Source organism: Anolis carolinensis, chromosome 5 (genome assembly GCF_035594765.1).
Source record: "Anolis carolinensis isolate JA03-04 chromosome 5, rAnoCar3.1.pri, whole genome shotgun sequence".
Lineage (NCBI taxonomy): Eukaryota > Metazoa > Chordata > Lepidosauria > Squamata > Dactyloidae > Anolis > Anolis carolinensis.
In genome coordinates this window covers 12,323,285-12,348,192 of record NC_085845.1, presented here as the reverse complement: position 1 = coordinate 12,348,192, position 24,908 = coordinate 12,323,285, and the positions used below count along the sequence as shown (strand labels likewise).

The window sequence follows — 24,908 nt, the reverse complement described above, 5'->3', positions numbered from 1 at the left end:
GAGGTATTTACCATTCGCGTGTGCACATTCAGTTTATAATTACAGGATAAGACAGCAATTCCTGGTTTACAACTGAACAAGAATTGGGTATATTTTAATGCAAGACACCTATGTGTAGCAAGCACTAGCAGGGTGAGTTTACTTATTACAACAAAGAAAATGGTAGCACCAAGCTGGGCAAAATGGGATAAAGAAACCTGAAGCAAACTATCTGCATTAAGGAAAAGCTTTTCATTTATTAGTTTCATACATAAACTTAAAATGATCAGAAGCAAAACTAAGCAGTGCTTAACACCTTGTCACAGTACATGGCATCCAGCAGTTTGGGGCTGGGCATCTTCTCTGTTAATCGTAGTTTTACTCATAGGATGCAGTGGCTCCTGATAACACAAGTGGCATGGCCGTATTTGTGAAATGCAAGCTGTATAGGACCAAAACACTTATGCAAGAGCCAGGGGAAAACATATAGGCAGAGGACAGTAAAGTTGGCAAATGTGATCACTGTCTCACTTAGGCCAAAAAGTGCAGGTGCTAAGTTTATCTCCACTTAATAGTAATCTCTGTACTTTCAAATTATCTGAAACTGGCACCAGATTAGTCTGCACTCTGGTGTCACTGTTAGTGGGCAGCTTCAGCTCACAGAAGGCACTTTCTGTCTGGTTTTGAAGGGAATCTCCCTATCATTCACCCATTCAGACATCATTCAACCTCCCATTCAGGGATTTTGGGAACTCTTGGGTAACACTCCCAACCACCCAATGTCCAAAGGAAAAAAAAAACCCTGCTTATTTGCAATTACCCTTCCATAAGTAAACCTCATCAACTCAGGCACTGGGAATTGTTTTTTGGCTTCAGCATACACTGCTTTGCTAAGGTCTAAATAATCTTACACTCACACTGTGTTCAAATGGTGCCTTTTGGAGAATCTGCAGTGCTTTGTTTCCAGCCAGTACATAGTACTACATCTTAAGTATAACCAAAAGTTCCATGTGCAAGTGTTATCTTTGACCTTTGACCCAATGTATCCATCAGCACATCCATCTTCATGCAAAGCTCTTTATTGTGGGGCTTTACTATTCCACTCTCATAGTGACAATCTTCCTGAACAAAATGCTGAATCAAAGCATTTCTGGTATGTTCATTGCAAGGGACTGGTGAAGATGGCAGCAAGCTACAGAATCATATATTCCTCTCTCTTAACGCATGACCATGCACACACTAGTCGTGTAACAGTTGAGCTTGCACTGATGTTTGGCAGTGTTCTTGAAGCCAGAGCTAGCTCCTATCTGCACCGGTCAGGTTCATGAATGATGACCATCTATGATAATATATCCGTACACCAGCACTTGGCCCTCACTCTAACAGGTCATGTACTGTAGCAAGAAGTTACAAGGACAATTAACTTTAATTTTGGATTTACAGAAAACATATCCTGCACAAACAATTATATAGGTATTTAGATTAGATACAGCTATGGGATTTTCCTTGAAAAGCAATTCAGGAAAAACTGTCCTCTAGAATTTGTCCTTTCCTGGTTACAGGAATGCCTGCAGGCCAGGCCCAGGAAAATGTGCAAATGAGATGCATCTTGATTTATCCTGTTGAGAAACGGAGAAAGAGACAAGTTATTTTAATGCAAAAAAGGGGTCTCTTTTCTTTAACTTTCAAATTTCAACTTTCCTTTAAAAAACATGTTCTACCTTTGTACTTGCAAAGGTAAGCCTGAAAGATAATGGGAAATGTTTGGCAAGAATCTTAGATCTCAAAATCATGAAAAGAATTCAACAGCCCAGCATTTTATCTTTTCCAAGAAGTTACCTTTGCCAAAACACTTACCTAACTTTGGTAATTATATACCACTGTCACTGGCAACCATTTTTTCTGCTTGGTGATGAATTCAGGAATAATTCAATGTATCTATGTTCTGCAGAACAAAAGTACAAGAGCTTTAGTAGATGAACACTTTGAAATTTAGCAATATCATGTAGAATTACATAGCATCACTAATGTTATATTATTGTCATTGTCCAAATTTTTCATCTCGGATTACCTGGAGATGCCATTCATATGAGCTGGAACTATCCAAAGTGGCCTCGTCACACAAAGATAGTCCTAAACTTTTCTTGCAAGCAAAAAATAAAGGGCAGATTGGGTTTTGCTGCTTCTATTTTAGTGTGAATTGTTGTGAAGTAAGGTAAAGGTTTCCCCTTGACATTAAGTCTAGTCAAGTCAGACCCTGGGGGTTGGTGCTCATCTCCATTTCTAAGCCAAAGACACCTCCAAGTTCATATGGCTGGCATGACTACAAGGAGTGCCGTTACCTTCCCGCTGGAGTGGTGCCTATTGATCTATTCTTTCTTGCATTTTTTTTACTGCTAGGTTGGCAGAAGCTGGGGCTAACAGCAGGAGCTCACTCCACTCTGGATCTGAACCACCAACCTTTCGGTCAGCAGGTTTAGCAGCTCAGTGGTTTAATCTGCTGCACCACCATGGGCTCCTTTGTGAAGTAAAGAGGGTCCTACATTATCAGTGTGAAACAAAACATGTATTGAACTGGATTTCAAACTGAATATCATGATTAGTGCCTGAGATTTTAGTTTAATACTTCAAAAGACTGTATACCAGTTAAGTATCCCTAAGTGCAAAATCCAAAACGTCTCCTCTAATATTGTCCACATAGGTGGCTGAGAAAGTCTTTATTTCTGATGGTTCAGTGTACACACACTTCTATTTCAGGCAAATGTTGTTAAAACATTGTTTATTATTATTTATTATGTTTATTTATACTCCACTTTTTCTTTCCACAAGGAGACTCAAGGTGTATAAAATTATCTTCAGACTACGTGTATAAGATGTATATGAAACATTAATGAACTTTGTTTAAACTTGGGTCCCATATTCAAGATATTTAATTAAGTATGAGCAATTCTAAAATCTAGAACAAAATCTGAAATATGGAATGCTAGTCCCAAGTATTTCAGATAAGGGATGCTTGACTTGTATCAGATTTTGTGTATGTGCAATTGACAAGCAGTATATTGACAGTAATATTTACAAAGAAAATGGTTACTTAGGGTTCTAATATTACAGCCTTTTATCGATCTATCGCCATGCATCTCAGGGAAACAGCATGCAAGTAGGACAACCAGATTACACCCTTTTGCCACACATTTTTTCTTGTCCCTCTGATTCAATACTTTCCTTGCATTGCCCTCCCAACCCTGAATATCCCAAAGGAAAAGGAAAGCCCGACTTACGCACGTGAGACCTGTTTTTGGCCATGGCTGCAATTGCATCTTCATGTGTCTCAAAGTGCACGTCTGCTTCTCCTGTGGCTTTCCCACTTGAGTTATATTCCATAGTGATCCTCACTGGTTTCAGGGGCGCAAAAAACTTTTAAGGAATCAAGGGAAGAAGATGTCAAATTCTGTACCTCACTTGATTATCAGCTGGATTGCCCCAGTGATTTCCCCACACTTCTTTCTCTGTTTCAGAGTTCTGGGAGAGTTTGGTTGAAATATGTTGCATCAGTGTTAAGAATACTAAAATTATAATCAGGTCAGAGATTGGGAAAAGTTGTTTCCTGCATTATGTCTCTTAAATCCTCCAAACATCAGTTAGGGAATTATGATTGTCCTAGTTTCTGCCTCCAAAATTATTTTTTTCCCAAGAGGTGGATCAGGATGGAAGGTTACTCTGGATGGGACAGTCCACATAAATAATGTCTCTATATAGAAAACTAGTTATGTGGGTCTATAAGTATTGGCCCTTAAGGACATGTCAAGTATTAAGAGGAAAATTCTGGCGTACTCAAAGAATTCCAGACCAACACATTTAGAAAACAATTCTTGAAGCTGCTTTGTGGGACTATTTTAACATGATCTTTTAACTGTTGTAGTTCTCAATAATTATTTGAAGATTAGGTCACTGAGAATAAGCAATGGTACTGAAGAGAAAAGCAAAAATAAATTTGAGCAAATTGGTTATAAAGTGACTTCAAATTAAAAATCTTATTTTACATGTTTCAGTAAATGCAAAGTTAAAACCTCTCTTTGGGATGTTCAAGAAAGAAATAGGCTTACCCCCTACGTACATTTATAATATCTTGGGCTGTTGCTTGAAAAGGAAGGCCCCTCAGGTGAACAAAATGAAGCGAAGGGAAACTCCTAGATTCCTGCAAATCCCGGGGCCTTTCAAATGCTTGCTTGAATAGTTCTGCAGAACGAAGGGGAGAACTGACATTTACAAATAATTTCCATCTGCATTTTTTTGACAGGCAGAAGACAAAAAGGCAAATTAATTGCTTTAAACAATAACTAGTGTAGGCACTTACCGTGTTCTTTAGCGTTTTCATAAGCTGCAACAGGTCTTAAGGCCTCATTGAAATCACCTTCATTAAAAACTGAGTCGGAATCTTGTTTTGTGGTGGGAAAACCCATCATCTTCTTACCCCGGAAAAAGCCATTGTGCGTTCGGATTTCACTTCTTTGGCTTGGGAATATTTCTATGTAGCTAATGTTTTTAAAAAGAAGAAAATAGATTACTATTTATTACTGTAACAACACACAAAGGTTCAATTCAGATATTAAACTAAACTTTGAATGGATTATGAAGATTAACTAAGTTTAGCTTTATGACTCATGGTCAGCAAGCAGCTAGACAATTAGATTTTTTAAAAATTATTTTAAAATGATTCGTACAATGTTTGAAAGGACCCAGATGCACTGCATGGTTATAGTTATTGTAAGTCCACTCCCAGTTCACTTTACCGCATTGCAAATTAAAGACACGAGTTCATTCAAATCCCCACACTTTGACCACGCTACAATATGAATCCTGGTCTAAACCACAATCAAATCTTAATATGAAATTATGCTTTGTAACTGCTCTCCAAACTATAGAGTTTGCTATTTGGAGACAATGGCAACCAGCTGCAAAAAAAGGAGAGAGTATGCAAACCCAAACATCTTACATACCAAACAATTTTAGCATGGCATGTTAAGTGATCCAGAATGTTTTTCTCTTCTTAATTTTTTTCTTCTTCAATTTGAGATATGTTGATAAGGCAAACCACTACTAACAAAATGAAAACTGAACCAAAAATCGGAACTTATCCAAATCCACCCATTTATCTGAACTAGAAGAAGCCCATTTCTCAACATCAAAATGCAACACGGACTGACATTGTGAATTCACGTAGTAACACTCCAATCTTCCAATGCCTTCCAATCTTGAGGAATCCCTAAAGAAGGCAGCATGTTGATCAGGAAAGGTGTGACACAGGCCACACTGGAGAGGGCTGTTCCAGAGCAGTGACCAACCAACTCTATTTGTGCTTCTTTCATAATGACATCTTTATCAGAGGTGCAAGTAATGCATCTATTATTCCTCCCCCATAGGTGGTCCACCTTCCAATATCAAGGTAAAGGTAAAGGTTTCCCCTGATGTTAAGTGCAGTCATGTCTGACTCTGGGGGTTGGTGCTCATCTCCATTTCTAAGCCGAAGAGCCAGCATTGTCCGTAGACACCTCCAAGGTCATGTGGCCAGCATGACTGCATGGAGCGCCGTTACCTTCCTGCCGGAGCGGTACCTATTGATCTACTCACATTGCCATGTTTTCAAACAGCTAGGTTGGCAGAAACGAGCTAACAGCGGCCGCTCACGCCACTCCCGGGGTTTGAACCTGGAACCTTTCGGTCTGCAAGTTCAGCAGCTCACACGTCGCCACTGGGGCTCCTTTTAATATTTAATATCCACGTACCGGTTCCCAATCTCCTCCTTATGCTTCAGCAAGGCTTGGTTTGCCATTTCAGGAGTAGCAAACTGCACAAAGGCTTCTCCTGTTTTCCTTCTCCCTCTCTGGTCCATGACAAATGTTATATCAATTATAGACAAACCTGCAAAAAAACCAACAAATACTCTTTAATATGGAAATCCTGACAGTGGCATGGCGTTTTCATATGCTTTGTGCAAGACAAAAATTTTAAAAATGCATATTCCAGAATTTAATATCATACCAAATTTGCATTAATATCATACCAAATTTGCACTCCTATCACTTCATTGCACATTCTTGGGTGCTGCATAACGACTCATTACTACTTTCAATATGTCACTTGATACAATCATGTTGTGAAAAGAGCAGGAATATTACCAGGAAGGCAACTGGTTGCATAATGTTATTCCACAGAAGGGTGGTGCAGCTCAACCATCACTTAACTATGTGAATATAGATTTACACTATAGAAGCAAAACACAGAATTTTTCATCCTGTCTGTGACAAAATAGCACCATTAAAGAATTCCCAGAGAATTCCTGGTGTCCTTCAGACATCCTTGACTACAATTTTCATGGACTAAAATAAGATAAGCCAATTTAATTTTTGGAATCATTCTGAGAATGAAAATGGAGTGTATCTGCAGTTTAAAGGAACAAAACTATTAATACTTTGCACAGCACACAGGCATTGCCTGATTATTTCTCCACTCTTCATCAGAAACTACTCTTAGGTTTCTGCTTTCAGGTTATACATATGTGCCTGCATTGTCTCCTGTGAGCTGAACTTTTCCTGCCTACTGAAGAAATCAAATTTAACTTTCATATCCTTGACAGAGAAACAGTCCATGATATTATTCAACATACTTGTTTGTAGCCCAATTCTAATTTTTATTTTTGGGACAGTTTTTTTTTTACCACAGCATATACCCACAGATATACTCTCTCCTTCACTCTGCTTACAATCACTGTCTTGACAGAATTACTATTCCATACAGGACTCACCTGAGAAGAAATCAGAAATATCCACTTCAGTGCAACTATAGGGAAGGCCTCTTAACCGCACCACTCCATCATTGGTCACAGACGTAGAGCTGGACTGCAGACTCTTCATGATAGCATCAACATCCTCATTATGTATTTCAAAAACTAAAAAGAAATCCCATAAGACAGAGAGAAAACTTAATTTTTTTTAAACATTAGCAGAAGTATTCAGCTCTACAACACTAAGAAACATCTTAGTCTGCTTAGACTGCTACTTCTCTCCTTCCCTACTCTCTTAATTTCTTGGTGACCTTTCTCTACTAGTTCTCATTCAGCCTTTCCTTCTGCTTACTGTCTACTTTCCATTTTATTTGGCAGGAAGACCTTCTCTTTCAACTATTTAAAGTGTTTGCATGTCTGGAATGGGAAGAATTATGCAAAGCGGTCTTAGGATCCTGCACAGAAATGAAAATTTCAGCACTGACAGCAGCTTTGTCTCTTTGGAAAGTTAGCAAAGTCTGCCACCTGACCTGGTACTACAGGAAACTGACAAATTGTAATCATTTATTTATTTATTTATTTATTTATTTATTTCTGGTGTTTCTACCCCGCCCTTCTCCCCTAGGGGACTCAGGGCGGCTTACAAGTTGGCAACACAGTGCCATCACATCAACAATACAATAGGCATTAAAAACTAAAAACATTTAAAACATCATAAAAACCAATATACAATAATAAACATTACCATGCACTGAGGTAATGTCCTTTCATTCACTAGACCTTGTTAATCCAGAGTCTTAATCCTTGTTAATCGACCGTGCCAAGCTCGAAGGTTTATTCATTGAACGCTTGAGCACATAGCCATGTCTTTAGTTTTTTTCTGAACCCTAGAAGGGAAGGAGCCTGCCAGATGTCACTGGGGAGGGAGTCCCACAGCCAAGGAGCCACCGCCGAGAAGGCCCTGTCTCTCGTCCCCACCAGCCGCACTTGTGAGGCAGGTGGGATTGAGAGTAGGGCCTCCCCGGATGATCTTAAGGTTCTCGTGGGCTCATAGGAGATACGTTCGGATAGGTAAATTGGATCAAATCAAATCTTTTCCTGCATGGCAGGGGCTTGGACTAGGTGGCCCATGTGGTCTCTTCTAACTCTATTATTCTACTCAAATTCTCCACATAACAGTCACCATTGCATAATTGCATGCCCCATTTTGTTTAAAAAAAATTGGCTCCGAGCCTTTGCATAAGGCACACTAAGCCCTTTGGGGCTGATTTCCCCCTCCTTCCCTCCCTCCCTCCCTTCTCTGAAGGCAGGGCAGTTTAAAAAACCTGAAGTGGAGGTCTCTGGAGCTCTGCTCTTCCCTTCTTTCTTTAAAGAGCTTCATTTCAGATTTTGTAAACTGCCTTGCCTTCGGAGTGTGGTGGAAGCTCCTTCCTTTGAGGCTTTTAAACAGGCTGGATGCCCATCATTCGGGGCTTTGATTGTGCTTTTCCTGCATGGCAAGGTGTTGGAATGAATGGCCCATGTGGTCTCTTCCAATTCTATGATTCTAGGATTCTATGAAAGAAGAAAGAGATGGAGAATCTTCCCTCCTCCTTCCTCCAAGTCAATGCAGTTTTAAAAAAGAACAGAAATGGAACTGTTTGTTGGAGGCTGGATCCTCCTGCCTCTTCCTTCTCAGAAACCAGAGAATCAAAGGCAGATTTTTTTTCATCCCTTAACAGTCACAGCCCATTTTTTCAATACAAAGTGCAACTATGATGCGACAAAATATGGTAATATGTATTAGTCTGTTGTAAAAACAAACAAAAATACATGGCAGTGCACAGTACAAGAGTTCCCTTATTATCCATGGCAGGTTTCAGATGATTAGGTTTCATGATAGACAAGACAGATTCTCTTTTATTAGGATGTAATAAATCAAAAAGCTTCTGTAAGGCCAGGCTAAAAGCAATCCTATACCTTCCACGTAGCGCTGTCCCAAATATCTCCGGTGTTTCTCCAAGGCATTATGCACATCCTGCTCTGACTCCAGTTCGACCAGAGCATCTCCTCTCCGCTTGCCATCTCGGTTTAAGAGGAAGTGTATGCCATTCACACCATTTCGGATTTTGCTGCCTAGAAAGTTATCAGACATAAAGGAACATTAGCCACATTCGGGCTGATTCATTTACAACAGGATATTTTGATGTTTCATAATGTTTTGTTTCAGCCACAGACAAGCCATAGCTTGTTGTACCCTGAACTGTACCTCATCCAAAATTAGCCTGACTTTCTAACGCCTTGTACAGATGCTACAGTCATCAGAAGATATTCTCCTCTGTACCTAAGATAGTTGATGATTCAGAATATGACCTTTGGTGCTATAGCATCTCTTGTCTATGACATTTTTAAAAAAACAAACAAAAAGTCTTTATTCTAAACAAGTTTCTCAACAAAGTAGCTTTGATTTTCTTCTGTTTTCTCTTCTACTTCACCTGTTAAGGCTTTGATGCCGTAAATGAGTATACATTTCCCTATGGGTATATTTTCTGTTATCAGTGTACCATATTTCTTCGTAAGCAATTCCTAAATATCATGAGAAAATGATATTTCTATAAAATTTTCCACGTAAATGTGAAAAATGTCCTATGTAAAAGTGGAAATTAACAGGAAAAAACATACATGCAGATCAGAATACAGAACCATTTCACATGAATTTTTGTGACACACACTGAAAACACATATAGGATCCTGGTATAGTCAATTCAGCTACACAGCTGAGTAGTGAGGGCACATTTCTCTTTTCCTATTCAAACTTTTCTCACTTTCATGCCTAACCGAATTAGCACAGAAGCACAATGACTTCAGAACATAACTGCAATCAAGGCTATGTCCTCTGAACACAATTCTAATTCAAATGACAATCCGCACTGGTATTATGAGCTCCTTTGCTTCTGGAGGTTCAGAGGTTCTTTCTACACAAGAGCAGAACAATCTGATGCTCAGTGAGGACACCATTTTGATCAGAACACAGACAATATAGTGATCATAAGCTGAAATGGCATTCTTCACTCCTTATTTACCTTGATGGGCTCCAGAATCCCAGTTAACATCCTTGCTCTTATTTCCCCAGCTCCAAACATAAGTCTATACAAAACTACCTGAAAATCCCTATTCTATCTTTTGCTGAATTGTTTTGTTATGAGTTGTCAGCCCTATTGTATCCTACTGAGCAAGGAAGGCAAACAGGAAACCAACACTTAATTTTGCCCAAAAGATCCAACAGGACTTAAGTGCTATACAGTGCCCTCCTGTAGTTGCATCTTAGGGCCTTTCCACACAGCCATATAACCCAGAATATCAAGGCAGATAATCCCACAATATCTGCTTTGAACTGGGTTATCTGAGTCCACACTGCCATATATTCCAGTTCAAAGCAGAAAATGTGGGGTTTTAATGAGCTGTGTAGAAGGGGTCTGAGTGCTGCATATATACATACAAATTTATTTGTTTTTTGGAGCCCTAACCCAGAAAGCGGTGAATTTTTCTGTTGAAAACCCTGCCAGTATTTTAAGTTGGGCAATGAAGGGTATGTGTTCCAAGTTTTGTCCAGGTCCATCAAGCCATGTAGGAGCCTTTGTGAAACATATATACATATTTTCACTTTTAGAGAGGGGGCAGCTTTTTTACATGCATATCTCTATAAAATAATCATATAAAATAAAATATACATAAATACATATAATTATATATATGCATAGTAGCTAAGGCTCATACAATTTGCAATCCAACAACACCTGGAAGACAAGAAGCTGCTGAACTGCACACTAAATGCAAAGTTTAATGCTCCATTTTTTCAGCTCAGTTGATAATGACCCCTAATCAGTGTTAAGGTTGCAATGGATGCAGATGGGAAATGAAATCCTTTTCTTCCAAACAAAGCTAAATTGCAATCATCCATTTGAAGATGCCATTTACATCAAGATGGAAGTTTTAATTTGCTTCTCCTCCCTTCGTGTTATGATCTTGATCAGTGCCCAGCAGCTAGAGAGAAAAAAAACCCCACACAGTACAGTAAGCCATGTGTTTTGACATCTTATGGAATTTGATCTTTAGGCATCCCACCATCTGGGTCAGTCAGGAGTAAGGTTACCTGCAAAGAAGTTGAGAACATCCTCCTCAGTGCAGGAATAAGGCAGGCCTTGGGCTCGGATAAGATACACATCCTCTTCCTCCTCGCCTGACTTGGCAGGATGCGGCTCATATTCTGAAAGGGGAGGGTACTCTTCTTGAAAGGGAGTACTGTGGTCCTTCAAAGAGAAAAGTGTTTGTGTCAATGTCATGATTGTAAGTAAACACATAACACAGGCTGTGAATGACAGCCTGATATAATGAGGACAAGCAGCTGGTAGATACTGAAGGGTACAAACCAGGAAAAATGGAAGTACACCTAGGGAAGCCATTCTTCTAAGAATGTAGAATGTCAGTTTGCCATATCGCAAGGGATATCCCAGCACTGACAATTCGTGATAAGAAAAGGGATAGAGTGAGAAATATAGGCTATAGCAGTGATTCCCAAATGGTAGTCCTCCATGTGTTTTGAACTTCAACGCCCAGAAGCCTCAGCTGCCTTGGCCAATGATTCTGGGAACTGCAGTCCTAAACACCTGGAAGACCTGAGTTTGGTAAATACTAGCCTACAACATCCAGTAGTCATTGGCAGTCTCCCATTCAAGTACTAACCAGAGCTGACCCTGTTTAGCTTCCATGATGAGGCAGGACCTGGTAACTTATAATAACATAATATACATAATAATAAATAATAATTGCTCTTGTCCTAAGAGAAAAGGAATTTGAATGAATAAATAAATAAATAATAATATAAATAATATTTCCTCCCATCCTGAGGGAAGAATTATTATTCATTATATTAAATAATATAAATAATAAAAATAACATTAAATAATAAGGAAGGGTAATTATAATAATACAAACAATTGGCTGCTGTGAGTTTTTCAGGCTGTATGACTATGTTACAGCAGCAATCTCTCCTGACGTTTCACCTGCATCGATAGTGGGCATTCTCAGAGCTCTGTGGGAATGAGGCAAGTGGAGTCTATATATCTGTGGAATGTCTGTGGTGGGAGAAATAACTCTTGACTGTTTGAAACGTATGAATGTTGCAATTAGCAAGCTTGATTTGCAATTGGCCACCAGACTAACTGTATATTATGCAGCTGTAGCATTGCCCAAAGACGAATCAAGGAACATGAAAGGCACTGCAGACTAACTCAACCAGAGAAATTAGCCATAGCAGAGCACTTGATGAACCAATCTAGATACAGCATATTATTTGAGAACACAGAAATGCTGGATCACTCTCACAACCACCATGTCAGACTACACAAAGAAGCCACTAAAATCCACAATAATAATAATATTTTTATTCTTGTACCCTGCCCCCATCTCCCTGCAGGGACTTGGGGTGGCTTATAAATGCAAAACAAGCATACATACAATAACATCAAATACCGAAAACGCACAAATGAGAAATTAAAACATACGATAAAATCAAGCATGTGGCCAATTTGAACAGAAAGGAGGAAACCATGAACATGAACAAAATCTGGTTCCCAGTATTTAAAAAAACTAAAATCATGGCAGTCAATAAAGAACAACACTCTGAAAACTGGGGAATTCCAGACAGGAAACAATCAGGGCCTGCTAACACCTCACAACAAACTATTCCCCCAAGCAGGAAGCAGCCAGGCTTTGAACCTATTCAATGCCAATCAAGGTTGCCAACCTGCCTCCAGCAGACAAGAATTCTTTCTCCCACCCTGGACATTATTCCAGATATATAAACCCCACTTGCCTAGTTTCCAACAGACCTCACAATCTGTGAGGATGCCTGCCATAAATGTGGGCGAAACGTCAGGATCGAATGCTTCTGGAACATGGCCATGCAGCCCGGAAAACTCACAGCAACCCAGTAATATTAACAGTAATAATTCCTGCCATGTTAAAGGAAGAGGAATTGTGTTTCTGATCCCAAACATAACACGAATTAACATCTAAGGCTCTAGAGAGGCTGGCTGAGGCCTGCTCGGCGGCGCACCTGCGCGAAGCCCGTCCTGGCGTGGAGGGCCAGGGCCGGGGCCAGGAGGGGTCTGCCCGGCAAGGCGCTGAGGCCCGGCACCGGCCCGGCGGAGCGAGACAGCCCGCGGCTCTGCGTCGCTGCTGCTGCTGCTGCTGCCGCGCCGAGGAAGCGCAGAAGGCGGCGGGAGGAGGAGAGGCCTAGCGAGGCGGAGGCGGCGCCGGTCTGGCGGAGCAACGCGCCCAGAACCCAACGCGTCCCGGCGGCCATGGGAGGCGGAGGAGGCCGAGGAGGCGGAGGAAGAAGCCCGCTCCACGTCGCGACCTGAGGCCTACTGCGCAGCCGAGGAGGAGGAGCCAGCGCGCCAGGACGAGGAGGCGGCGGCATCCCCAGCGCTGAGGTCACCCTCCAATTGGCACAGGGCCCTCTTTGGTTGCCATGGCGACGCCCCGAGAGATGCCGGGATATGCAGTTTGGCGAGGGGGCCTACAGAACGCTCAGTGAGGCGGCGCGCTGACCTCAGGGGACTACGAGTCCCAGACTCCCACGGGAGGCGGAGTGGAATATAGAGCAATATCAATACGTGATGTCACCCAATATGGAAAATACAAGAATGGCCATCGGATTGGGGGGAAAAATCAACATACAGTAGAGTCTCACTTATCCAACATAAACGGTCCAGCAGAACGTTGGATAAGCAAATATGTATTTCTTTATTACAATATTTATATCCCGCCCTTCTCACCCAACAGGGGACTCAGGGCAACTTACAATAAAACACACATATAAAAACTGTACAATACACTATAAATCAGTTAAAAAATTAACTTACATAAGACATTCATAAATATCCAAATATGTTGGATAATAAGGAGAGATTAAGGAGAAGCCTATTATACATCAAATTAGGTTATGATTTTACAAATTAAGCACCGAAACATCATGTTATACAACAAATTTGGCAGAAAAAGTAGTTCAATACGCAGCAATGTAATTACTGTATTTATGAATTTCGCACCAAAATATCATGATATATTGAAAACATTGGCTACAAAAATGCGTTGGATAGTCCAGAACGTTGGATAAGCAAATGTTGGATAAGTGAGACTCTACTGTATATATCCCTATATTACTATTAAGGGTAAAGGTTTCCCACTGACATTGACATGTGGACAATTTCAACAGAAAGGAGGAAACCATGAAAATGAACAAAAACTGGCTACCAGTATTAAAAAACTCAAAAATCAGAACAGTAGATGGGAAACAACAGTCTGAGGGCAGAGGAGCTCCAGGGACGGCTAATTATTCTGAACAAAGGATGCCCCCCAGGCAAGAGACGAACCTTTCCAATGCTAATTAGGGTGATTAACTGCAACATTCATGCTGGCTTCCAACTGACAAAGAACTCTTCTCACACCCTGGACTTCCCACAGATATATATTAACCTTCCTTGCCTAGTTTCTCCATGCCTCACAACCTCTGAGGATGCCTGCCATAGATGTGGGCAAAACATCAGGAGAGAATACTTCTGGAACATGGCCATACAGCCCAGAAAACATACAACAACCCTGACATGAAGTCTAGTTGTGTCCGATTCTGGGGGCTGGTGCTCATTCCATTTCTAAGCCGAAGAGCCGGCGTTGTCCGTAGACGCCTCAAAGGTCAGCATGACTGCATGGAGCACTGTTACCTTCCCGCCAGAGCAGTACCTATTGATCTACTCATATTTGCATGTTTTCGAACTGCTAGGTTGGCAGAAGCTGGGGCTAACAGCGGGAGCTCACCCGCTCCCCAGATTCAAACTGCCGACCTTTCAGTCAGTAAGTTCAACAACTCAGCAGTTTAATCCACTGAACCATCTGGGGGGCTCCCTATGTTGTTGTTTTTTGTTGTTGTTGTTAATTATTAAGGGGTGCTTTTCTAGTGCTTTTGGTGCAGAAAGGCAGGAGGAGGTTGGACTAAATAGCCCAAGGGGTCTCTTCCAACCCTGTTTATTATTTTTATTATGATATGATTATGATTAACATTGGCAAACATTCAATGCCATGTGCAAATGACATAATAAACAAACAGAACAGTTAAAACTGAGAGTTAAAATAGACGGTTAAAATCAACGAATAAAAACAGCCTTAGGCAAACATACAATCAACCAGGCCTAGTCTTGGAAACCACAGTGGAGACCTGTCCCCTACCAGCCACTGGAGAGCAGAAATCTGCATCGGAAACAGGGAACATTCCCTGATTGGCTGGCGAGTGCCGCAATCCCACCTCGAAAAGGGAATCCTCCCAGCTGGTTGTGACGTCAAGACCGGCTCCACCAATCAGCTGGGCATGAGTGGGAAAAACAAATATACAGTACTAGCTGTGCCCTGCCCCGCGTTGCTGTGGCCAATTGGAATTGCACTGAATAGCCTCGCTGCTTCAAAGCCTGGCCGCTTTCTACCTTGTGGAATTCTTGGTTGGCCAGGTTGAATAGCAATGAATAGTCTCAGTGCAGCAATTTTCCTGTTTTCAGAGTGTTGCTCTTTATTATCTGATTTTAGAGATTATATTGTTCTGTATTATTATACCACAGTAATATATATTATATTTATAACCTTATATTATTTGCTTAGAACTGGATTATATGAGGCTCCTTCTACACAGCCGTATAAAATCCACACTGAACTGGATTATATTGCAGTGTGGACTCAAGGTAATCCAGTTCAAATGAGATTATCCTGCCTTGGCATTCAGGGTTATATAGGTGTGTGGTAGGGCCTTGAATCTACACTGCCATATAATCCAGTTCAAATCAGATAATCTGTATTTTATAGGCAGTGTGGAAGAGGCCTGATTGAAGAGGCCCTGGGCTCCATTAAATGGCTGAGTAGGTTGTTAGGAGACAAAGTGGGCGGAGCTTACCCTTCTAACTGGCAGCAAGGGGAAAAAACAGTTCTTCCTCTTCCTCTAATTTGGACTTTATTATTCTTGTTTTTTTTTATTGAAAGACATATTTTTAATGACTATGTCTTTCGTGGCCAAATTTGGTGTGATTTGGTTCAGTGGGTTTGTTGTTTACTCCATAGTAAAATGAACATTACATTTTTATATATGTAGATAAACAGTATAAAATGTATGTTTTCCTTATTTCAAACATGTCAGCTTCTTTGAGTTAATTTACTTACTTAGGTCATCCCTTGTTGTCTGAGTATGATGGCCTTCCAAGTGTAGTGTCCTTGCAGTGGCTACGTACATTACTGTAGAGCCCTATACTTGACCCGCATGTTTTTCTGCAGTGAGGGGTATAAATATAGTAAATAAAATAAAATACAAATGAATGAATATGTCACCGCCGCCTCCTCCAATCAGGGTGCACACCGGCTTGGAGGGTGCGGGATGGCTTCTTGGTGCTGGCCAATTAAGGGAAAGGGAGGGAACTTTCAAACTGAACAATGGTGGTGAATGGAAACATATGTGTATAAAAATGTCTGTTTATTATCATGCTTTACACTTGTGCCCTTCAAGCATCCATGCTGTACAAGTGTCCCTTTTGCACAAATTGAGCAAAGCCTCTGTTGTTTGCCTTCAACCTGGTGAGATTTGCCAACTGTAGTTAGGAGCTTGCCAGGCATCCTTGGCTATCCACAGGACTTAGAAAACTACAAATTCCAGCATAAAAACTGCATTAATTGTACAGTGTAGATGCACCCTTAGACTGCAAATCCAGACAATAATCATTGTTGGCTATGTTGTTTACAGCTAATGTGTTTTCTCAGACGATGTGACTTGTAGTCCAAGAAATCCATTCCCAGACCCACTAAAGAAATAATAATAATAATAATAATAACAATAATAATAATAATTTATATGCCATTTTTCTGTCTTAAAAGAGACACAAAGTGGCTAACAAAACTAAAACAATACAAGTTGGGTGCCTTGATCCTGGTTTTATTTTATTTCCACTCCAAGTCCTTAATCACCTTGTCAACCTTTCTCATTTTGCTCCTCTGCGTTTCATCTTAATTAATGATATTTAATTACGTTGCAACAGAAGCCACCCTGAAGTTCTGCCGAAGGGCAATATTTGAATATTTTATATAAATACACTTTGGGAATGAAGACACAGTTTGACACTACTTTAACTGACATGGCTCAAGTGCTATGGAGTGTTTCACAAGGCCTTCCTCTGTTAAAGGGTTCTGGTATCTCTCCAAACTACAGATCCTAGGATTCCAGAGCATTGAGCCACGGCATCAGTCTGCATTAATTCAACAGTATAGAGCAGGCATGGGTAAACTTTGGCCTTCCAGGTGTTTTGAAGTTATTTATTTTATTTCATGTCAAAAGCATTGTACAACAAATACATTTCAAATAATGGAAATTAAAAAAAGAAATCACAAGCAACTAAATAGTTTTGGACCAAAAGCGGGCAACAGCAACCGCATTGTCTGTAGCTTTAAACAACTCCTCCTCTGTACATGAGGCAGGGCATTGTGGGCAAGCATACATGTGCTGAGTTGTTTATTCAGCTCCACAGTCACACAAGGTGGAGGATTCCTCCAGGTAGTGCCACCTTGCCAAGTTGTCTTTTGATCTGCCCACTCCACTTCTGAGTCTGTTCAGGGACTTCCAAGTTGCCCATTCTTGGTTTGCCCCTGGAGGAAGACCCTCTTGGGGGGCCATCCAGTTAGAATTGCCAGGTTTAGCTGCCCAGAGGGACACCCTTGCTGTTGCTGGAGGAACATCAAGAGGAGTGGTGGTTCTCATGAAGCCCTTCCTTGATTTGAGTCTGGTGGGAGGAGGGTGATAGCCATGCAGTGGGTGGCTTTCACAATGTTCAACCTTTTTTCTCTCACCGTTAGCAGCAACTTCCCGTCGCACGTCAGGAGGGGCAATGCCAGCTAACTTGTAGAGTTTATCAACAGGTGTAGGTTTAAGGCATCCCGTGATGATTCTGCATGTTTCATTCAGTGCTATGTCCACCTGCTTTGCATGGGCAGACTTGTGCCAAACAGGACAGGCATACTCTGCAGTTGAGAAAGACAAGGCCAAGGCTGATGTTCTTATTACTTGTGGGTCTGCACCCCATGCGCTGCCAGTCAGTTTCCGCAGGATGTTATTGCGTGCAGCTACTTTGTGCTTGGTGTTCATGCAGTGTTTCCTATATGTTAGTGTTCGGTCTAAGGTGACACCAAGGTATTTAGGATGGAAATAGTGTTCGAGCTCTTGGCCTTCCCAAGTAACTTTCAGTTTCCTGTTGGCTTCGCGGTTACGTAGGTGGAAAGCACACACTTGTGTCTTGGCAGGGTTAGGCTTTAGGTGGTTCTCTTTGTAGTAGCTGGAGAGATCTTTCAAGGCATTGGTGAGTTGCTTTTCAACTGTTTCAAAATCTTTCGCTTGTGTTGTAAGGCCAAGGTCATCAGCATATATAAAACTAAACTTCCAGAATTTGTACCACGCCTGGTATAGAGCCAGCTCCTTGAATATGTACTACATCTGTAAATGCACATTTTAACTATCTTGGTTAATGTAGGACCCTTCCACACAGCCATATAACCCAGAATATCCAGGCACATAATCCACAATATCTGCTTTGAACTGGACTGAGTCCACATTGCCATATAATGCAGTTCAATGTGGATTTTATACAGCGGTGTGGAAGGGGGCCATACTTTTCCCTGGTTCACAGAGTTTGACAAAAATTAGCACTATATTTAAATAATTTTGTAGGCTTTCAGCATCATAGTCATTATAAAGCACTTCCTTATGCCAGAGTCAAATACCTCAAATTACAATTTGAATTTAGCATGTCTTACTTCATGTCTTAACCATGCACAGTTATGTAACACTGCAGTGGCCCAGGTGTCTTCTGTATTCAGTGGCCAGAATAAGCATCTTAATTGACCCATAAACTTTTTAAATGTAACGATGTCATAGGGACAGCATATAATTCAAGTTTGGCAATGATCTCATACAGAAGATATTGAGCAAGAGTAGCATTGTTAGTCTGCTGAAATATCTATTAAACTGAGGCTGGATCTACACTGCCCTATATCCCAGGATCTGATTTCTGATTATCTGTTTATCCCAGATTATCTGGCAGTGTAGACTCATATAATCCAGTTCAAATCAGATAATCAGGGATCAAATCCTGGGATATAGGGCAGTGCAGAAGAGGCCTCAGTTGATTACTGAAATGCAAAACACTGTATTTAAATAGGTCAGTCAAACAGAAATTAAGCAACTGAAACAGAAATGCTCCATATTTTATTTTTAATGAGGCTTCTCTGTGGTTTGTCTCTGTATACACCAAGCAAAATTTTCTTCTTCTAATTCTATATTCTAGTTCTGACATACTTATTTGGAGGTCAGGCTCACTGATGTCATTGTAACAGAAGACGTGCTTGGGTTTGCACTATAAGAATTATACCAGCCTCACCAACATTGTCTCAGGCTCTGGAATTTCCTTCCAATCCCATATCTGGGATTCTTTGTCTACAAGGAGGCAATGGTATTTTATCATCTTTTTGAGGTTCCTTCTACACTGCCATATAATCCAGATTATCAAATGAGATGATCTGGGTTTTATATGGTCGTATAGAAGGGGCTTTGGTCTGTTTTAAACAGTAACTCTAAAGCAATCAGAAACTTACATTTATCTGGCATTTACCAATCCCAATGTGTCTTGGCTAACTGAGGGTCTACTGTATATTTATTCACTTGGTTGCTGTATTTTAAAAATAATTTTGGATTAACAATATAATGAATTAAAACTATGTTTTCCATAAATTGATTGTGTGGGTTGCCACATCAGAATCCTTTAGTATGTCAAAATTTGATCTCATAGCCACCATGCACTTTGATAAATACTATTTATATGTAAATAAATACTATTTATATGCAATAGGAAGTTGATTGTTATTTGATACAGAACGGCAATATATAATTATCCATTTACACTCAAAGTTAAACTATAATCTTTATAACACAAGCAAAATTTTACAGACATACATTTCCTTCCTGCTCTCTATACTAGGAATCCATTTTGAATAATGTGTGTGCAAGAAATGTCATTCTCTTTCTTTCTCTGGACCTGTCTACATTGGTCTAAAACCCTGAATTGGATCTGAAATTGCTCCTGGGTGTCCACACAACATCCAGGTACTTCCAGTCCCCAATGTGGGATAAAACCAATCATCCCAATTAATAATTTTGGTCATGAAATTTAGGCTGCATCTACACATCCCTATATCCCAGGATATGATCCCAGATTATCTGCTTTGAACTGGATTATATGAGTCCCCGCTGCAAGATAATATGGGTTAAGTAGATAGTTTGGGATAAGAAGATAATCTGGGATCAGATAACAACAACAACAACAACAACAAAAACAAAACTTTATTTGTATTCTGCTCTATTTCCCCAGCGGGACTCAGGGCGGATTCCAACATACAACGGCAAACATTAGATGCCTCTATAAAAACAAACAAATACGGACATAAAATCGCAAAACAACTCATATATGAAAAACCCCACATATAAAAATAATATTAAAACTTCACATCAAATTAAACCTAACATCAATGAATTAAACCTAACATCAATAAATTGAACCAAAAGTAGTCAAACAAAAATATATGATGACTTAGTCTGCACAAACCTCCACATTAATCTACATAGTCAACTAGAGGTTACAAAGTTGTGTGTGTTAATTGTGTGGCCAATGATGGTAACTGGGCTGACGTGAACTAGCAGATCTTGGGATATAGGGCAGTGTAGATACAGCCACTATCTCAGCCTCCTGTATGAACAATAATATTATAATAATTTATTTATTTATTTACTTACAGTATTTATATTCCGCCCTTCTCACCCCGAAGGAGACTCATGGCGGATCACATCACACATACAAGGCAAACATTCAATGCCTCAACATAGAACAAAGACAGAGACCAACGCAGCTCCGAGCCGGCCTCGAACTCATGACCTCCCGGTCAGAGTGATATGTTGCAGCTGACTGCTTTATCAGCCTGTGCCACTGGCAATAATATAATAATGACTATAATATGATAAACCATAATGCAATAATATGAATATAATAACATGATAAAATAATAATATATAATACAATAATAAAGAACAATAATATATATAATATATATAATATATATGTAATATATATAATACAATAAAATAACATATAGTATATGATAAACCATAATACATAATAATACAATAACAAAGATTAATAACTATAATAATAATATATAATATGATAAACCCATAATGTAATAGCAATATAATGATAAAAAAAACCTATATAGAGTCTCACTTATCCAACATTCGCTTATCCAACGTTCTGGATTATCCAACGCATTTTTGTAGTCAATGTTTTCAATACATCGTGATTTTTTGGTGCTAAATTCATAAATACAGTAATTACTACATAGCATTACTGCATATTGAACTACTTTTTCTGTCAAATTTGTTGTATAACATGATGTTTTGGTGCTTAATTTGTAAAATCATAACCTAATTTGATGTTTAATAGGCTTTTCCTTAATGCCTCCTTATTATCCAACATATTCGCTTATCCAACATTCTGCCGGCCCGTTTAGCTTGGATAAGTGAGACTCTACTGTATAATTCAATATAGTAATTAAATACTTATATTGTGCTATGCTAATAAATATTGTATGTACATTCGATTTGTAAGCCGCTCTGAGTCCCCTTCGGGGTGAGAAGAGCGGGATATAAATGCAGTAAATAATACATAAATAAATAAATAAAAATAGAATATCATTATTATCTATTTCTGCCTTGTTCAGGAAAGGGCAGATAGGATCTAAAATTACTTTTCTTCTCTATTGGCTAAACTTGGCCTTCACTGCTTGAGTGCGAGTCCCGTTTAGCTGCCATGGCGACGCCGCAAGGCATGCTGGGATTCGCAGTTCAGGGCGGAGCCTCTCCAAATCTCGGGCAAGGGGCGCTGAGGCCTTATCAAACTACAAGGCCCAGAATCCCACAGAAGGCGGCTGCGGCGGTTGGAAAAGAAACGCCACGCGACAAAAGGGCATAATATCGCGCGCCTTTCGGTGCTGTGTTCCCAAAAGGACGGAAGGGGGCAATGGCAAGCTTTTAGAGGCGGGCGCTGCGAGTGAGGGAGTTAAGTGAGAGAGTGAGTGAGGCGCAGAAGCGGAAGTAGGCCGCGGCGCTTGGCCCGCCGCTTTCCTGTCTTCCCTCCCGCCCTCCCTCCCTCCCTCCTTGGGGGCCGCCTGCCATTGCCAGCCCAGCCGAGGCAGTCGCTGTCGGTCGTCCTCAGCCGCCGCCATGAGCTTCTTGTTGTAAGTCTGGGAAGGAAGGAAGTAGGAAGGAAGTGGGGGGAAATAGGCCCGCCTGGCAAGAACAGGAAGCCCTTCGCAGCCTTTGTGAGGCCTCGCTTCTTCTTTTCTTCCTTCCTTCCCTTCCTCTCTGTCACCCCTTCTTACCCTTGACCTTCCTCCCTTCCCTTTCCCTAGATCCTTTTCCTTCTCATTTTTCTCCTTCTCGCCCCTTTCTCTCTTTTTCCCACCTTCGCCTCCCCTTCCTTTCTCTTATTCCTTCTTTCATCCCCTCTCCCTTCCTTTCCCTTCTCTTATCTCTTCTTCCCTTCCTCTCCCTCTTACGGTAGAGTCTCGCTTATCAAACGTAAACGGGCCAACAGAACGTTGGATAAGCGAATATGTTGGATAATAAGGAGAGATGAAGGAAAGGCCTATTAAACATCAAATTAGGTTGTGATTTTACAAATTAAGCACCAAAACATCATGTTAATACAACAAATTTGACAGAAAAAGTAGTTCAATACGCAGTAATGCTATGTAGTAATTACTGTATTTACGAATTTAGCATCAAAATATCATGATATATTGAAAACATTGACTACAAAAATGCATTGGATAATCCAGAACGTTGGATAAGCGAGTGTTGGTTAAGGGAGACACTACTGTATTTCCTTCCTTCCCCTCCTTCACCCCTTCCCCTTTTCCCTTCTTCACCTCCCTCTTCTCTTCCTCTCATCTCCTTCCTTCTCTCTCATCCCATCTTTCGTTTCTCCCTCCCCTTCCTTTTTTCATTCCTTCTTTCCCTCTCCCTTTATTTCCCTTCCTTTCTCGCATTCCTTTTCCCCTTCCCATTCCTCATCTCCTTCCTTCCCCTTTCTCCCACTCTCCCACTTTTTCTTCCTTCCTTCATTCCCTCTCCCTTTTCCTTCCTTCCCTTCTCTCATTCCTTCTTCCCTTCTATCTTATCTCCTTCCTTCCCCTTCTTCCACTGTCCCTCTCATCCCTCCCTTCTCTTTCCTTCCTTCTCCTTCCTCTCACCCCTCCTTTCCCTTTCCCCTCCCCTCTTTCCCACCCTCCCTCTTATCCTTCCTTCCTTTCTCTCCCTCCCTCATCCCTTCATTCCTTCACCTCCCTCTCCCCTCCCTCTCATCTCCTTCCTTCTCTCTCATCCCATCTTTCTTTTCTCCTTCCCCTTCCTTTTTTCATTCCTTCCCTCTCCCTTTATTTTCCTTCCCTTCTCTCATTCCTTCTTCCCTTCCCATTCCTCACCTCCTTCCTTTCTCTCCCTCCCTCCCTCCCCTTCCTCCCTCATCCCTTCTTTCCTTCCTTTCCCCTTTTATTCCTTCACCTCTCTCTCCCCTCCCTTTCATCTCCTTCCTTCCTTCTCTCTCATCCCATATTTCGTTTCTTCCTCCCCTTCCTTCCACTCCTTCCCCCCTCTCCCTTTATTTCCCTTCCCTTCTCTCATTCTTTCTTCCCTTCCCAATCCTCATCTCCTTCCTTCCCCTTCCTCCCACTTTCCCACTGTTCCTTCCTTTCCTCCCTCCCTTCCTTCATCCCTTCTCCCTTTTCCTTCATTCCCTTCTTTCATCCCTTCTTCCCTTCTATCTTATCTCCTTCCTTCCCCCTCCTCCCACTGTCCCTCTCATCCTTCCCTTCCTTCCCTCTTTTTCCTTCCTTCCCCTTCCTCTCACCCCTCCTTTCTCTTTCCCCTCCATCCCCTCTTTCCCATCCTCCCTCTTCTCCTTCCTTCCTTTCTCTCCCTCCTCTTCCTCCCCACCCCTTCTTTCCTTCCTTCCCCTCTCACGCCTTCCTTATTTTCCCCCTTTCCCTCCTTCACCTCTCCACCTCCCTCTCATCTCCTTCCTTCCTTCTCTGTCATCCCTTCTTTCCTGCCCCTCCTCCTCTTCCTCTTATCCCTTCCTCCCCCTTTTCCCACCTTTACTTTCTTCCTTCCCTCCCTCTCATGTCTTTTCTTCCTTCCTCTCTCTCATTCCATCTTTCATTTCTCCCTCTCCTTCCTTTCACACCTCCCTTCTTTCAATCCTTCCTTCCTCCTTTTTTCTCTCTCTCCTTCCCTTCTCTCATCCCTTCTTCCCTCTCACCCCTTCCTTCTCTTTTCCACCTTCACCTCCTTCTCATATCCTCCCTCCCTTCCTCCCACCTTCCCTTCCTCTTATCCCTTCCTCTCACTCTCATCTTCTGCCCTCATTCCTTCTTTCCTTTCTTCACCTCCCTCTCCCCCTCCCTCTCATCTCCTTCTCTCTCATCCCTTCTTTTCCTTCCTTACCTTTGCTTGTCCCTTTTTTCCTTCCCTGCCTCTTATCTCCTTCCTCCCTTCTTCGCCCTCCTCTCACCCCTTCCTTTCCTTCCCCCCCATCCTTCATTTCCTTTTCTCATCATTTCTTTCCTTCTTCCCCTCCCTCCCTCCCTCTCCTTCCTCCCTCTCCATCCTCCCTCTCTTCCTTACCCTTGACTCCCCCCCTTCTCCCCTCCTCCTGTTCCTTTCCTGCACACATTTTGCCTTCCCTCTCCACTTCCTTTTGGGTCTCTTCTTCTTTTCTTCCTCTTTGCAAGAAAAAAATAAGAGAAGCTTCTATTTTTGCTACGTATTGTTGAATCTTCACTTAAGTGTCCTCTCAACCCCGGCCTTGGTTGAGAAAAGAAGGATTCGAAAGCAGAATCTCACCTTGTTGGTTCTTCTTCTTAATAAAATGGAAGTGAGAGGATGGTGGTGGTATCACCCAGTGGGATAACCCATTGTGTG

At 41.2% G+C, this 24,908-nt stretch overlaps 2 protein-coding genes across 2 annotated transcripts in view; one reads left to right on the top strand and one right to left on the bottom strand.

Annotated features, from left to right (window-relative positions):
- Window positions 1-216: 216 nt before the first annotated feature.
- grsf1 (G-rich RNA sequence binding factor 1) lies at window positions 217-13,238 on the bottom strand. The gene is made up of 10 exons (XM_003221854.4): window positions 12,858-13,238; window positions 10,893-11,049; window positions 8,720-8,875; window positions 6,782-6,925; window positions 5,763-5,898; window positions 4,334-4,512; window positions 4,094-4,215; window positions 3,258-3,393; window positions 1,837-1,924; window positions 217-1,598 (listed from the first exon to the last, which is right to left on the bottom strand). Exons 1-9 carry the CDS (start codon window positions 13,221-13,223, stop codon window positions 1,863-1,865), a joined length of 1,458 nt encoding a protein of 485 aa, XP_003221902.1. The 5' UTR covers window positions 13,224-13,238; the 3' UTR covers window positions 217-1,598; window positions 1,837-1,862.
- Window positions 13,239-21,951: 8,713 nt separating this feature from the next.
- mob1b (MOB kinase activator 1B) overlaps window positions 21,952-24,908 on the top strand; it is a 31,410-nt gene continuing 28,453 nt past the window's right edge. Inside the window, exon 1 of the mRNA XM_008112169.3 lies at window positions 21,952-22,162. Within this exon, the coding sequence (XP_008110376.1) occupies window positions 22,149-22,162 (14 nt within the window). The 5' untranslated portion in view covers window positions 21,952-22,148. The remainder of the gene's footprint in view (window positions 22,163-24,908) is intronic.

Excerpts from the sequence above, each read along its gene's own strand:
- grsf1 (XM_003221854.4), bottom strand. The coding sequence starts at position 13,223 with ATGCCGCCGCCTCCTCGTCCTGGCGCGCTGGCTCCTCCTCCTCGGCTG. Across the intron at positions 5,899-6,781 it reads TATTTCTGATTTCTTCTCAG|GTTTGTCTATAATTGATATA; the intron begins GTGAGTCCTGTA and ends GTTTTTTTGCAG. Across the intron at positions 4,513-5,762 it reads AAGGAGGAGATTGGGAACCG|CTACATAGAAATATTCCCAA; the intron begins GTACGTGGATAT and ends TAAAAACATTAG.